Source organism: Neopsephotus bourkii, unplaced genomic scaffold, assembly GCF_033783945.1.
Source record: "Neopsephotus bourkii isolate Nb327-2 ecotype Australia unplaced genomic scaffold, CSIRO-AGI_Nbou_v1 NB_309, whole genome shotgun sequence".
NCBI lineage: Eukaryota > Metazoa > Chordata > Aves > Psittaciformes > Psittacidae > Neopsephotus > Neopsephotus bourkii.
Window position 1 is genome coordinate 495387 of NW_026900817.1, and position 14547 is coordinate 509933.

At 59.7% G+C, this 14547-nt stretch overlaps 1 protein-coding gene across 1 annotated transcript; it reads right to left on the reverse strand.

Moving 5' to 3' along the window:
• Positions 1 to 641: 641 nt before the first annotated feature.
• Positions 642 to 14182, reverse strand: EIF4B (eukaryotic translation initiation factor 4B). Its single transcript, XM_061347212.1, has 15 exons — positions 14094 to 14182; positions 10273 to 10407; positions 9360 to 9568; positions 8818 to 8934; positions 8670 to 8724; positions 8443 to 8586; positions 7405 to 7515; positions 7170 to 7322; positions 5284 to 5521; positions 4157 to 4266; positions 3852 to 4068; positions 2462 to 2526; positions 2303 to 2378; positions 2129 to 2195; positions 642 to 761 (listed from the first exon to the last, which is right to left on the reverse strand). Exons 1-15 carry the CDS (start codon positions 14104 to 14106, stop codon positions 687 to 689), a joined length of 1785 nt encoding a protein of 594 aa, XP_061203196.1. The 5' UTR covers positions 14107 to 14182; the 3' UTR covers positions 642 to 686.
• Between the last annotated feature and the right edge of the window lie 365 nt (positions 14183 to 14547).

Consider the following 14547-nt stretch of genomic DNA (forward strand, 5'->3'; position numbering starts at 1 on the left):
GGAAGGATGCAGAGGATGATGCTGGATAGAGGAAGATGGATGAAGAGGACCAATAGAAGGGGATGGATGGATGAAGAAGAGGAGTGCTCTGGGTGGGTGTTTCCCCCCTCCCCAGCCCAGTCCCCCCCACACCCCCCAGCGGGGGACACATTCCCATCATTCCCAATGGAACACGAAGGACTCGGCTTTTCCTGTGTGTTCAGAGACCACTTTTATTGGAGGAAACACCAAAACCACCCAATCTGGAGTGGGATGGAGGGAGGCGGGGGGGGAGGGGACCGGGAGCACCCCAGGATCATTCCCCCCCCCTTTCCCAACCAGCTCCAGGATCCCCCCCCCCGGGGCTGTTCCAGGGATCACCATCCCAATCCCAACAAGTTTTCCATGGACACAGAGAGGGGGAAATTGGGGACCCCCCCACCCTCCAGCCCCCCCTCACCCCCCCCCCAGGGGCCAGTGAGAGGAATCTGGGATCATTCCAGGTCATTCCTGGTGCGGGAGGGGGGGGGCAGGAGGATGAGGATGCTGAGGTGGGGGGGGGGGGAGGAAGGCCACAGCCCTGCTCTTCCTCCCGGCTCCGTCCCGCGGCCCCGGGGGGGGGGGGGGCTTTGGGGGGGGTCCAGGGGGGCTCTGGTGGGGGTGGTGGTGGTTGGGGGGTGCTGATGCTCCAGCCCAAAGGGGGGGCTTCAATCGGTGCCTTCATCATCACCATCATCCTCCCCGTCCACTGAGAGAGCTGAGAACTTGGTGGTGTGGGTGAACTGGGGGGGGGGGAGGGGGGAGGAAGAGGAAGGGGGGAGGGAAGGGGGGGAGGAAGAGGAGGGGGAGGAAGGAGGGGAGGAAGAGGATGGGGGAGGATGGGGGGAGGAAGAGGAGGGGGGGAGGAAGAAGAGGGGGGAGGAAGAGGAGGGGGAGGAAGAAAAGGGGGAGGAAGAGGACGGGGGAGGGAGGGGGGGAGGAAGAGGAGGGGGAAGGGGGGGAGGAAGAGGGGGGAGGAAGAGGGGGGAGGAAGAGGAGGGGGGAAGAGGATGGGGGGAGGGAAGGGGGAGGAGAGGAGGGGGGAGGAAGGGGGGAGGAGAGGAGGGGGAGGGAAGGGGGAGGAAGAGGAGGGGGGAGGAGAGGGGAGGAGAGGACGAGGAGAAGGGGAAAGGAAGGGGGGAGGAGGGGGGGGAGGAAGGGGGAGAGGAAGGGGGGGAGGAAGAGTAAGGAGAGGGGGGGGAAAGGAATTGGGAGGGGAGGAGGGAGGGAAAGAGAGGGGAAGAGGAGGGGGAGAAGGAAGTAAGGGGGGAGGAAGAGGAGGGGGGAGGAAGAGGAAGGGGGAAGAGGAGGAAGAGGAAGCGTCAGTGTCGCAACCCCCCAGAGCCTCAGATCCATCACTGAGGAAAAATCACCTAAAATCCCAAAATAGGCAAAAAACATGCGCCCCCCCCACACGGGTGTCCCAGGGTTGGGGTGTCCTGGTATGGGGGTATCCCAATGGCCCATGTTGGGGTGTCCCTTGTCAGGGTGTCCCAGTATCCTGGTGTCCCAGCTTTGGGGTATCCCATGGCAGTGGGAGCCAGTGTTGGGGTACCCCAGTATCCCATGCCAGGGTATCCCAGTGTCTCATCTGGGGGGTATCCCAGTATCCCATGCCAGGGTAATCTTGGTGTCCCAGTGTCCCATGCAGAGGTATCCCAGTATCCCATGCTGGGTTATCCCAGTGTCCCATGTTGGGGTATCCCACACAGGAGTATCCCAGTATCCCATGCAGGGGTATCCCAGTATCCCAGTCTCCCATACTGGGTTACCCCAGTATCCCAGTCTCCCATACTGGCTTATCGCAGTCTCCCATGCTGGTTATCCCCGTCTCCCATACTGGGTTATCCCAGTATCCCAGTCTCCCATACTGGGTTATCCCAGTATCCCAGTCTCCCATACTGGGTTCTCCCAGTCTCCCATACTGGGTTACCCCAGTCTCCCATGCTGGGTTACCCCAGTCTCCCATGCTGGTTACCCCAGTTACCCATACTGGGTTATCCCAGTCTCCCATGCTGGTTATCCCAGTCACCCATACTGGGTTCTCCCAGTCTCCCATATTGGGTTCTCCCAGTCTCCCATGCTGGTTATCCCAGTGTCCGGAACTCACTGAGGGGGGGCTCTCCTCCAGTTTCTTTGGCTCAGGTCGTGGGTCGTGCTCCCTCCTGCTCTCCTTCCTGCACCCCGGGCCCCCCATGGACAGGGTCAGCACCCACAGTGCTGGGAGGGGGGGTTCAGGCTGACCCCCCCATTCCCAATCCAGCCCCCCCAGTGCCCCCCCCACCTCTCAGCATCGCCGGTGCCGCGCCCGGAGCTGCCGCTTCGGGCCTTGGAGCCTCCATCGGGCTTGTTCTCATCTCCTGGGGGGGGACAGAGGCCATGGGGGGGCTGCAGCGAGGCCACGACCCCCCCCATGAGGGGTGCAGGGGGAGGGGACACCCACCTTTCCTATGGGGGTTCCTTGGGGGGGCCCCGTCCTCCCTGGGCAGGCCTGGGGCTGTCTGGGTGCTGCAGGGGGGAGAGATGGAGAGCGTCAATGGGGGGCAATGGAGAACATCAATGGGGGGGAAGATGGAGAATGTCAATGGGTGGTGATGGAGAACATCAATGGGGAAGGATGGAGAATGTCAATGGGTGATGAAGGAGAGCATCAGTGGGGGACGAAGGAGAGTATCAGTGGGTGATGATGGAGATCATCAGTGGGGGATGATGGAGAACATCAGTGAGGGATGATGGAGAACACCAATGGGTAATGATGGAGAACATCAATGAGGGAGGGAAGGAGAACATCAATGGGGGATGATGGGGAACATCAATGGGGTATGATGGGCAACATCAATGGGGGATGATGGAGAACATCAGTGGGCAATGATGGAGAAAATCAATGGGGGAGGAAGGAGAACATCAACGGGGGATGATGGAGAACATTGATGGGGATGATGGAGAACATCAATGGGGGATGATGAAGAACATCGATGGGGATGACGGAGAACATCAGTGGGGGATGATGGAGAACATCAGTGGGGGATGATGGAGAACATCAATGGGGGATGATGGAGAACATCGATGGGGGATGATGGAGAACATCGATGGGGGAGGATGGAGAATATCAATGGGTGATGATGGAGAACATCAATGGGAGATGATGGAGAACATCAACGGGGGATGATGGAGAACATCGATGGGGGATGATGGAGAACATCAATGGGGGATGATGGAGAACATCGATGGGGGAGGAAGGAGAACGTCAATGGGGGATAAAGAACATGAACGGGTTATGACGGAGAACTTCAATGTGGAAGGAGAACGTCAATGGGGGATGATGGAGAACATCAATGGGGGATGATGGAGAACATCAATGGGGGATAGAGAACATGAACAGTGGATGATGGAGAACATCAACGGGATGATGGAGAACATCAATAGGTGACAATGGAGAACATCAACGGGGGATGATGGAGAACATCAATGGGGGATGATGGAGAACATCAGTGGGTGATGATGGAGAACATCGATGGGGGATGATGGAGAACATCAATGGGGGATGATGGAGAACATCAATGGGGGATGATGGAGAACATCAATGGGGATGATGGGGAACATCAATGGGGGATAGAGAACATCAATGGGGGATGACGGAGAACATCAATGTGGGATGATGGAGAACATCGATGGGGGATGATGGAGAACATCGACGGGGGATGATGGAGAACATGAATAGGTGACAATGGAGAACATCAATGGGGGATGATGGAGAACATCAATGGGGGATGATGGAGAACACCAAGACCTCGCTCCTGGGGCTGAACCGGACCCGGTACCACGACACCCACCTGGTTGGGGAATGCTGCTCCGAGTCGGAGCTCTGGGACCGCGCCGGTGGGTGGCTGCTCCGCTTGACCCACGCGTTCTCCTTGGGGGGGGGCGCGGGCATCACCTTCAGCGGCTGCTTCTCCTCCTTGGCCTTGGGGCCGGGGGGGGACGGCGCCTCCTCCTCTTTGGCCAAAGCTTCGTTCTCCAGGGACTTCTCGCTCTCCCTCCTCCGGGTGGCTGTGGGGAGGGACCCACACATGGGTCATGGGTGCTGGTGCCCTGGTGGGACCCCCCCAACACTGTCCATCCCCCCCCATGCACTCACTCCTGCCGGTGGGGCCGGTGCCCACAGCGGTGCCGGGGGGGCCGCTCTGGGAGGATTCACTGCCCGTCCTGGAGCGCTCCTGGTTGTCCTCACTGCGCCAGCTGGGGTGCCTGTGCCGGGAATGGGGGGGGGGGTCAGGGCACCCATGGGTGTCACCATGGTGGGGGGGGCTGCAGCCACCCATGGGGCAGGTCCAGCACCACCTGTGGTGTCTCCATGGGGGGGTTCTGGGGCCACACACAGTGTCCCTATGGGGGTTCTGGGAGCACCCATGGGTGTCCCCATGGAAGGGGATAAAACACCACCCATGAGGGGGGTCTGCAGACACCTATAGGGTGGTCTGGGATCACCTGTGCTGTCCCCATGATGGGGGGGCTAGCAGCACCCACTGGTGTTCCCAGGAGGGGGGAGTCTGGGAGCACCCACTGGTGTCCTGTGGGGGAGGTCAAGCACCACCCATTGGTGTCCATGATGGGGGTTCCATGAGTCCCCACTGGTGTCCAAGGGGGGGGGGTCAAGAAACACTCACTGCTGCCTCCTAGGGGGGGTCCAGGAGCCCCCACTGGTGTCCATGGTGGACCCACTGGTATCCATGGGGGGGTTCCATGAGCACCTACTGGTGTCCATGGGGGGGGCCCAGGACCCTCCATTGGTGTCCATGGAGGGGTCCAGGAGCCCCATTGGTGTCAATGGGGGTGTTCCATGAGCACCTATTGGTGTCCATGGTGGAAGCTCCATGAGCCCCCATTGGTGTCCATGGGGGGGGGCCAGGAGACCCCATTGGTGTCCATGGTGTCCCCCCCCGAGCCCCCACTGGTGTCCATGGTGGAGGCTACATAAGCCCTCATTGATGTCCCCTCCCTGAGCCCCCATTGGTGTCCATGGGGGGGGGTCCCTGCACCCCCATTGATGTCCATGGGGGGGTGTCCCTGAGTCCCCATTGGTGTCCATGGTGTAGGCTACATAAGCCCTCATTGATGTCCCCTCCCTGAGCCCCCATTGGTGTCCATGGGGAGGGCCAGAAGCCCCCATTGGTGTCCATGGGGGGGGCCCTGAGACCCCATTGGTGTCCATGGGGGGGGGTCCCAGAGCCCCCATTGGTGTCAATGGGGAGGGGTTGCTCCCACCTCTCCCGCGGGCGCCTCTCGAGCCTCTTCTCGTCCTCGAGCTGGCGCTGGAGCTTCTCCTGCTCCTTCTGCAGGCGCTCCTCCACCTCGCGCTCCCGCGCCGCCGTGTCCACGGGCTTGGCCCCCCCGAAGATGAAGGCGGCGCGGCTGGACTGGGCTGCGGGGGCCCCCCCCGGTGCCTCCTCCTCCTTCGGGGCGCTCCGGGGCTTCAGGTTCAGCTTCGGCCGCTGCGTGGGGGCTGCTGAGGAGCAGGGATGGGGGGCAAGGGATGGAGCCCAAATCCTGCCCTAAGGAGCCCAAATCCAGCCCCAAAGGAGCCCAAATCCAGCCCTAAAGGAGCCCAAATCCAGCCCCAAAGGAGCCCAAATCCTGCCCCGAAGGAGCCCAAATCCTGCCCCAAAGGAGCAAATCCTGTGGCAGTGCCCAAATCCTGCCCCAAAGGAGCCCAAATCCAGCCCCAAAGGAGCCCAAATCCTGCCCCAAAGGAGCCCAAATCCAGCCCCAAAGGAGCCCAAATCCTGCCCCGAAGGAATCCAAATCCAGCCCCAAAGGAGCCCAAATCCTGCCCCGAAGGAGTCCAAATCCAGCCCCAAAGGAGCCCAAATCCAGCCCCAAAGGAGCCCAAATCCTGCCCCGAAGGAGCCCAAATCCTGCCCTAAAGGAGCCCAAATCCAGCCCCAAAGGAGCCCAAATCCTGCCCCGAAGGAGCCCAAATCCTGCCCTAAAGGAGCCCAAATCCTGCCCTAAAGGAGCCCAGATCCCATCCCGAGTGAGCCCAAATCCTGCCCCAAAGGAGCCCAAATCCTGCCCCAAAGGAGCCCAAATCCAGCCCCAAAGGAGCCCAAATCTTGCCCTAAAGGAGCCCAAATCCTGCCCCAAAAGAGGCCAAATCCTGCCCCAAAGGAGCCCAAATCCTATCCCAAAGGAGCCCAAATCCTGCCCCAAAGGAGCCCAAATCCAGCCCCAAAGGAGCCCAAATCCTGCCCCAAAGGAGCCCAAATCCTGCTCTAAAGGAGCCCAAATCCTGCCCTAAAGGAGCCCAGATCCCATCCCGAGTGAGCTCAGATCCCATCCTAAATGAGACTTGATCCTGCTCCAAAAGAGCTCGGTTCCACCCTAAGTGAGCCCAGATCTTGCCCTGACCGGGCCTGGATCCTGCTCCAAGTGAGCCCAGATCCCATCCCAAGTGAGCCTGGATCCCACTCCAATGCAGCCCAGATCCCATCCCAAGTGAGCCTGGATCCACCCTGAGTGAGCCCAGCTCCCATCCAAAGTGAGCCTGGATCCTGCTTCAAGTGAGCCCAGATCCCATCCCAAGTGAGCCCAGCTCCAATCCCAAGTGAGCCTGGATCCCGCTCCAAGTGAGCCCAAATCCCACCCCAAATGAGCCTGGATCCACCCTGAGTGAGCCCAGATCCCATCCCAGGTGAGCCTGGATCCCGCTCCAAGGGAGCCCAGATCCCATTCCAAGTGAGCCTGGATCCCGCTTCAAGTGAGCCCAGATCTCATCCCAAGTGAGCCTGGATCCTGCTCCAAGTGAGCCCAGATCCCATCCCAAGTGAGCCTGGATCCTGCTCCAATGCAGCCCAGATCCCATCCCAAGTGAGCCTGGATCCTGCTCCAAGTGAGCCCAGATCCTATCCCAAATGAGCCTGGATCCCGCTCCAAGTGAGCCCAGACCCCATCCCAAGTGAGCCTGGATCCCGCTCCAAGTGAGCCCAGCTCCCATCCCAAGTGAGCCCAGATCCCATCCCAAGTGAGCCCAGCTCCCATCGCAAATGAGCCTGGATCCCGCTCCAAGTGAGCCCAGCTCCCATCCCCAGTGATCCCCAATCCACCCTGCCCGATCCCAGTGCCCATCGCAGGGATCCCAGCTCGGGCATCACCTCTGTCGTCGCGCCGGAAGTCATCCCGCCCGTAGTCATCCCGCGGTGCCCAGCGCTCCCCGCGCTCCTCGTAGCGCTCGCTGCGGAACTCCTCGTCCCGGCGGTACCCGCTGCCGAAGGCTCTCCTGCTGCTGCCCAGCCGCGAGTCGTAGCCTGCACCGGGAGCGGGTCCTGAGGCCTCATCCCGCTGGGAATCACCCCCCCCCCCATGGGGATCCCTTGGGAATGGCCTCACCTCGGTCGTAGTCCCTGCTGCGGTCATCGTAGCGATCCCTGCTCCCGAAGGCCCGGTCCATGTCCCGCCGGGGACCGTCGCGGTACCGGTCATCGTAGCGATCCCGATATCCTGGGGGGGGAGAGGGGGTTTGGTGGGATCAGGATGGGATGGGAACCCCCAGGGATCCACACGGAGCAGCCCAGGGGGGGCACAGGTCCACAGTGAAGCCCGCATGGCCCAGGCTCCAACAAGGCCAGATCCCGGTCTTTGACCAGGGCAGATCCCGGTCTCTGACCACTCCAGATCCCATTCCCTGACCAGGGCAGATCCCACTCTCTGGCAAGGACAGATGCCAGTTTCTGACCAGGCTAGATCCCAGTCTCCAACCAAGCCAGATCCCAGTCCCCAACCAGGCTAGGTCCAGGTTTCTGACCAGGGCAGATCCCAGTCTCCAACCAGGGCAGACCACAGTCTGGCCAAGGCAGATCCTGGTCTTTGACCAGATCATATCCCAGTCTCTGGATAGGGCAGACCCCAGTCTCTGACCAGGGAAGATCCGGGTCTACAACCAGGCCAGATCCCAGTATCTGACCACTCCAGATCCCATTCCTTGACCAGGGCAGATCCCAGTTTCTGCCTGGGACAGATCCCAGTCTACGACCAGGGCAGATCCCAGTCTTTGACCAGGTCAGATCCCAGTCTCTGGATGGGGTAGATCCCGGTCTCCGGCCAGGCCAGATCCTGGTTATGAACCAGGGCACATCCTGGTCTTTGACCAGGGCAGATCCCAGTCTCTGGATGGGGCAGATCCTGGTCTTTGACCAGGGCAGATCCCGGTCTCCGGCTGAGACAGATCCCAGTCTGTGGATGGAGCAGATCCTGGTCTCTGGCCGGGACAAATCCTGGTTACCAACCAGGGCAGATCCCAGTCTCTGGATGGGGCAGATCCCAGTCTCCATCCAGGACAGATCCCAGTCTCCATCCAGGACAGATCCCAGTCTCCATCCAGGACAGATCCCAGTCTCCATCCAGGTCAGATCCCACTTTCCCACTCACTGTCTCCGAAGCCGTCATCCCCGCGCCGGGGCGGGAAGTCCTCGAAGCTCTCGGTGGCCGCCGGCCGCGCTCTCCAGTCGCTCTCGAAGCGCTCCGAGTCCCGGAAGCGATCCCGGTCTCTGCCGAAGCAGCGATCGTCCCGGTCTGCCGGCCAAAGGGAATTGCAGCTCCAGCGCCCAGCCCGGAGCCGGCAACGGGGAATCACCGGGGAGTCACCGGCTCCTCACCTTTATCCTGAGCTTGATCGGCGACATCCACTCGTATCCTTCTGTTCCCCAGGGACTGCAAAGGACAGGGAAGATCCGGGGGAGAGGGGTGAGAGCAGGAACTGGGTGACAGCCTCATGGCCTTTGGATCCCTATGGAATTCCCTCACCTCCTCGTTGAGGCTCAGAGCCTGGAACAGGGAATCGATGTCCTCGAACTCGGCGTAGCCAAAGCCCTTCAACCGCTCGGGGTTGGTGGGTTCCCGGGGCAGGCGCACGGCGCTGATCTGTAACGGGATAAGGGGAGAGCTCCTGAATCCCACCATGGAAGCACGGAATGGGATGGGTTCAAGGGACCTTAAAGCTCCTCCAGCTCCAATCCACCTTCCGCTGGAGCAGGGTGCTCCAAGCACCTGTGTCCAACCTGGCCTTTGGATGGAGCATCCAAACCTTCTCCATTCCAGCATCCCATCACCCTCATAGGGAAGAACTTCCCCATATCCCATCCAACTCTTCCCTCTCCCAGCTGGAAGCCCAACCACCTCCTCCCATCCCTGCATCCCTTCTCCAAAGCCCCTTTCCAGGTATCCATGAGCCCCTTTAGGCACTGGAGCTCCTTCTCCAGGCTCCAACAGCTCCTCCAGTGCTGATGGACCAGGACCACAGCGGGGTGCATCATAGACCCCCTGCTTCCAGCAGCCCCAGTGCTCACGTTGAGGCCCCGGAAGAAGTCCTTGATGGATTCCTCGGTGACGTCATAGGGCAGGTTTCCCAGGAATGCCGTGTACGGGGGGGACTTGGGCAGGCGGCTGCGGTCGATGTTGGGCTCGCGCGCGGCCCGCGGCGCCGTGGGCAGGATGGAGCGGTCGATCGGCGGCGCCCGGTACACGTCGTCGTCGTTGCTGTGCCAAGTGGTGGACACTGGGAGACAAGGGGGGGGATGCAGGGATCGGCATTCCCAGGAGGAGCCGCTGGGTGCCAAGGGGAAAGGGGATCCTGGTGGTCATGGTACTGATGCTGCCCACCCTGGACCTGCCCCATGCGGTCTGGGTATCCCGGTGCCCAGGGGTATCTGGTTATCCCAGTATCCCGTTATCCTGGTATCAGGGTATCCCAGTATCCAGGTATCCTGTTATCCTGGTAGGGGGGTATCCTGGTATATAGCTCTCCCAGTACCCAAGTATCCCAGTATCTGAGTATTCCAATATCTGGATATCCTATTATCTTCTTATCTGGCTATTCCAGCATCTGGTATCCCGGTATCCCAATATATGGGTATTCTGGTATCTGGATATCCCAGTATGTGGGTAGCTCAGTATTCAAGAACCTGGGTATCCTGGTATCTGGGTATTCCAGTATCTGGGTATCCTGGTATCCAGTATCCCAGTATCTGGGTATCCCATTATCTTGGTATCTGGGTATCCCGGTATCCAGATATTGTGATATTTGGGTATTCTGGTATCTGGGCATCCCGCTATCCCATGATCCTGGTATCTGGGTATCCTGCTGTCCCAGTATCTGAGCATCCTGCTGTGCTGTTATCTCATTTTCCTGGTATCTGAGCATCCCGCTATCCCGCTATCCCAGTATCTCACTATCCCATCATCCCGCTCTCCCGCTGGTACCGTCCCCCTCGAGGTCGTCGGTCTCGTCGGCCCAGCTGACGGGTTTGGGGATGTAGGTGGGGCCGCCGCCCCCCCCGTCCTCAGCCAGGAAATCCGTCAGCGTCAGCGTCTTCCCCTTCTTGTTCTTCTTCTTGGCTGCGGGAGGAAGAGGAGGAGAGGGAAGGGGAAAGGAGGGAGAAGGGGAAGGAAGAAGGAGGAAGGAGAAAGAGGAAGGAGGAGGAAGAGGACGATAAAGGAGGAGGAAGAGGAAGGAGGAAAAACAGGAAGGAAGGAAGAGAAAGAGGAAGGAGAAGGAAGAAGTAGGAGGAAGGGAGAGGAAGGAGGAGAAAGAGGAAGGAAGGGGAGGAAGAGGAAGGAAGAGGGAGGAAAAAGAGGAAAGCAGGAAGAGGAAGGGGGAGGAAGAGGAAGGAGGAAGAAGGGGAAGGAAGGAAAAGGAAGGAAGAGAAAGGAAGAGGAAGGACAAGGAAGAGGAAGAGGGAGGAGGAAGGGGGAGGAAAAGGAAGAAGGAAGAAGAGGAAGGGGAAGAGAAAGGAGGAAAAGGAAAGAGGAAGAAGGGGAAGGAAAAGGAAGGAAGAGAAAGGAAGAGGAAGGAGAAGGAAGGAGGAAGGAAGAGGAAGAATGAAGAAGAGGAAGGAAGGAAGAGGAAGGAAGAGGGAGGATGAAGGAGGAGGCAGAAGAAGGAGGCAGAGGAAGGAGGGAAGGAAGAGGAGGAAGTGCACTGAGCATCCCTGGAGGCCCAAGCCACCAGCACCAACCCCTTATCCCAGTTCATCTCCCGTTCCCAACAGGATCAGAGCCGGATCCAGGCCCTGGCCCTGCTCCTGGCTGCGGGGTCAGTGGCACCCCCGAGGCTCCAGGGGGGAGGAGGAGCTGAAGCCATCCCAAATCCCACAGCATTCCCTATGGAAGGAATCGCTGCACCCAGCACCAACCCCTTTTCAAGGTGGATCACTGGGACACGATGGATCCAGGTGGGATCGAGCGCGGTGCCAGGTCCTCACACCGCTTCCCACCCCCCCTGGCTGGGATAACGTGGAGCCATCCCACTCCCATCCATGACAATTCCCACATCTCCATCCCGACGTCCTCTGGGAGGGATGGAGCCAAAAGCTGATCCCAATCCCGATGTGTTCCCAGCCCCATTCCCCCTTCCCACTGCTGATCCCAATGGGATCTCCTTGGAGCTGTCACCCTGCTCCCATGGAGCCACTGGATCTGACCATCACCAGCTCTGGTTGCCTGCTCCCATTTCCATCCGCTTCCCATGGGAATCGCAGCCCCTGCAGCTCCCCCCAGCAGTATTCCCGCCCCATCCATAGGCGGAATCCATAAATCCCATCAGCCCTTTGGCACGGCCCAAGCTGTGTTTCCCAGTGGGAAACTCATGGAAAGCCAGCATTGATCCCGGACAGAACCATTGGGAGAAGCTTTCCCATTGGAGATGAGGCCTTGCAAAGGGGGGGGTGTCCTGCTCCGCCCCTGCACCTCCCAAAGGACACTGGATCCAATCCTGATCTGTGCCCAAATTCCTCCTGGAGCTCAGAGGCCCCCCCATCTCCTGCTCTGGGATCCCAGGCAACGCTCCAGGCTTTGGGATGGGGCTGGGATCCAAAGGCATCCTGGTCTGGATTGGGAATAGCGTGGCCAGCGGGATGAGGGATGGGATAATCCCACTGGGGAGGGAATCCTGGGCTCAGCCCCAGGCCCCTCAGGACCCTGGAGCACAAATCCCATGAGGAATGGGCTCAGGGGGGACCAGAGCTCCTGGAGAGGAAAATCCCAGGATCCGGGTTGGAATGGACCTCGTGGATCCTCAAAGGATGGAGCCAGGAGGGGCTGCTCCCTGCTCCCAAGGGATGGGACAAGAGGGAACGGCCTCCAGCTGCACCAGGGCAGGTCTGGATGGAGCTGAGGAGCAATTCCTGCCCCAGAGGGTGCTCAGGCATCGGAACAGGCTCCGGGGGAAGAGATGGGATCTGCATCCCTGGAACTGTGCAAGCATCCGGGGCTTCACGGTGCCCTGGGGGATGCAGAGGGGGCCACGAGGATGCTCCAAGGATGCTGGGGAGGGACCTGCACCAGGGGCTGGAGCGATGGGACAGGGGGTGATGGGTTCAGGCTGGAACATGGGGGGTCCGGGTTGGATGCGGGAAGCTCTTCCCTGTTGGGACACGGGGATGGGGTCAGTGGAGAAGGTTGGGTTGCTCCATCCCATCCCATCCCTTCCCATCCCATCCGGGTTGGACACAGGGGCTCGGTGGAGCTGTCCCTGCCCATGGCAGGGGTTGGAGCTGGAGCAGCTCTGAGCTCCCTTCATCCCAACCCATTCCGTGATTTCCCAGCCCTGATGACTCCCACGATTCCGTGATTCCACTCCAGAACCACAGTGGTTTGGGCTGGAAAAGGGGGAATTTGGGCACTTCCAGGCTCCCGCAGGCTCCAAATGGTGCCGGGTGCAACGGGAATGGAATTTGGGAAGAAAAAGGTGGAAAATGGCTCTGGGAAGGGCAGAGCTGCCCCCCCCCCCCATACAAGGAGACTGAAGGGGACGCGGCTGAGCCGATTCCCCCCCTCCCCCGTTACCGGAAGCACAACATCAGTACCGGAAACACCCCCCCCACTGGGTACCGAAACTGCTACAGGACGCCTCCCTCTATAATAGAGACCCCCCCCCATATATAATAGACACCTCCCTATATAATAGAAACCCTCCCCCATATATAATGGAACCCTTCCTATATAATGGACCCCCTCTTTATTATAGCCCTCCCTATATAATAGACACAACTCCCTATATAATGGAACCATCCCTATATAATGGACCCCCCCCATATAATAGACACCCTCACCCTATATAATAGAACCCTTCCTATATAATGGACCCTCCCTATATAATAGCTTCTACTATATAATAGACACCCTCTCCCTATATAATGGAACCCTTCCTATATAATAGACTCCCCTCCCTATATAATGGACACTCCCTCTATATAAGACACCCTCCCCCTATAAAACAGACACCCCCCCTATATAATGGAACCCTCCCTATATAACAGACACCCCCTCTCTATAATGGAACCCTCCCTATATAACAGACACCCCCTCTCTATAATGGAACCCTCCCTATATAACAGACACCCCCCCTATATAATGGAACCCTCCCTATATAACAGACACCCCCCTATACAATGGAACCCTCCCTATATAACAGACACCCCTATATAAGAGAACCCTCCCTATATAACAGACACCCCCCTATATAAGGGAACCCTCCCTATATAACAGACACCCCCCCTATATAATGGAAGCCTCCCTATATAACAGACACCCCCCCCCCCATAATGGAACCCTCCCTATATAACAGACATCTCCCCTACATAATGGAGCCCTCCCTATATAACAGACACCCCCCTATATAATGGAACCCTCCCTATATAACAGACACCCCCCCTATATAATGGAGCCCTCCCTACACAAGAGACCCGACCCCCCCGCTACCGGACACCCCCCACCCGGTACCGACCACGTGCGCTCCGCGCACACACGTGTCTCCCACCCCCCCCTTTGCCGCGCCTGCGCACTGCCGCGTACCCAGGTTTCCCCCCCCTTACCCCGCCCCCCCGCGCTGTCAATCACCGCCAATGGGAACGGGCGGGCCCGAGGGCACCGCGGGGGGGGGGCGAGGGGGGGGTCCCCGGTTTTCCGCTGCCCCCCCCTTCCCCCGCCGTTACCGGAGCCCCTCCCCCGTGCCCCCCCCTCCGGGAGAGGGGCGGGGGGGGCCGCGGGAGCGAGCGGAACCGGCGCGGCCGCGCTGCGCTCACCTGAGGCCGCCATGTTGGGAAGAGGCAGAGAAGGCAAAGGACCCGGATGAGGAGGTCACGTGAGAGCGCCGGCCCCGCCCACCGGCGGCAGAGGCGGGGCTGATTGTGAGGTTGGCGGAGCCGCCCGCGCCGGGATCGGGATCGGGATGGAAACGGGAGGGACCAGAACGGGGAGAGATGGATCCGAACGGGAAGTGATGGATCCGAACCGGGAGAGATGGATCCGGACCGGGTGCGATGGATCCGAAACGGGAGTGATGGATCCGATATGGGAGTGATGGATCCGAAACGGGAGTGATGGATCCGAACCGGGAGAGATGGATCCGAACCGGGAGAGATGGATCTGAAACTTGTGTAATGGATCAGAACCGGGAGTGATGGATCCGAAACGGGAGTGATGGATCCGATATGGGAGTGATGGATCCGAACCAGGAGTGATGGATCAGAACTGGGA

Excerpts from the sequence above, each read along its gene's own strand:
- EIF4B (XM_061347212.1), bottom strand. Across the intron at positions 9,569-10,272 it reads CGACGACCTCGAGGGGGACG|TGTCCACCACTTGGCACAGC; the intron begins GTACCAGCGGGA and ends CTTGTCTCCCAG. Across the intron at positions 8,725-8,817 it reads CTCTGAGCCTCAACGAGGAG|TCCCTGGGGAACAGAAGGAT; the intron begins GTGAGGGAATTC and ends TGTCCTTTGCAG.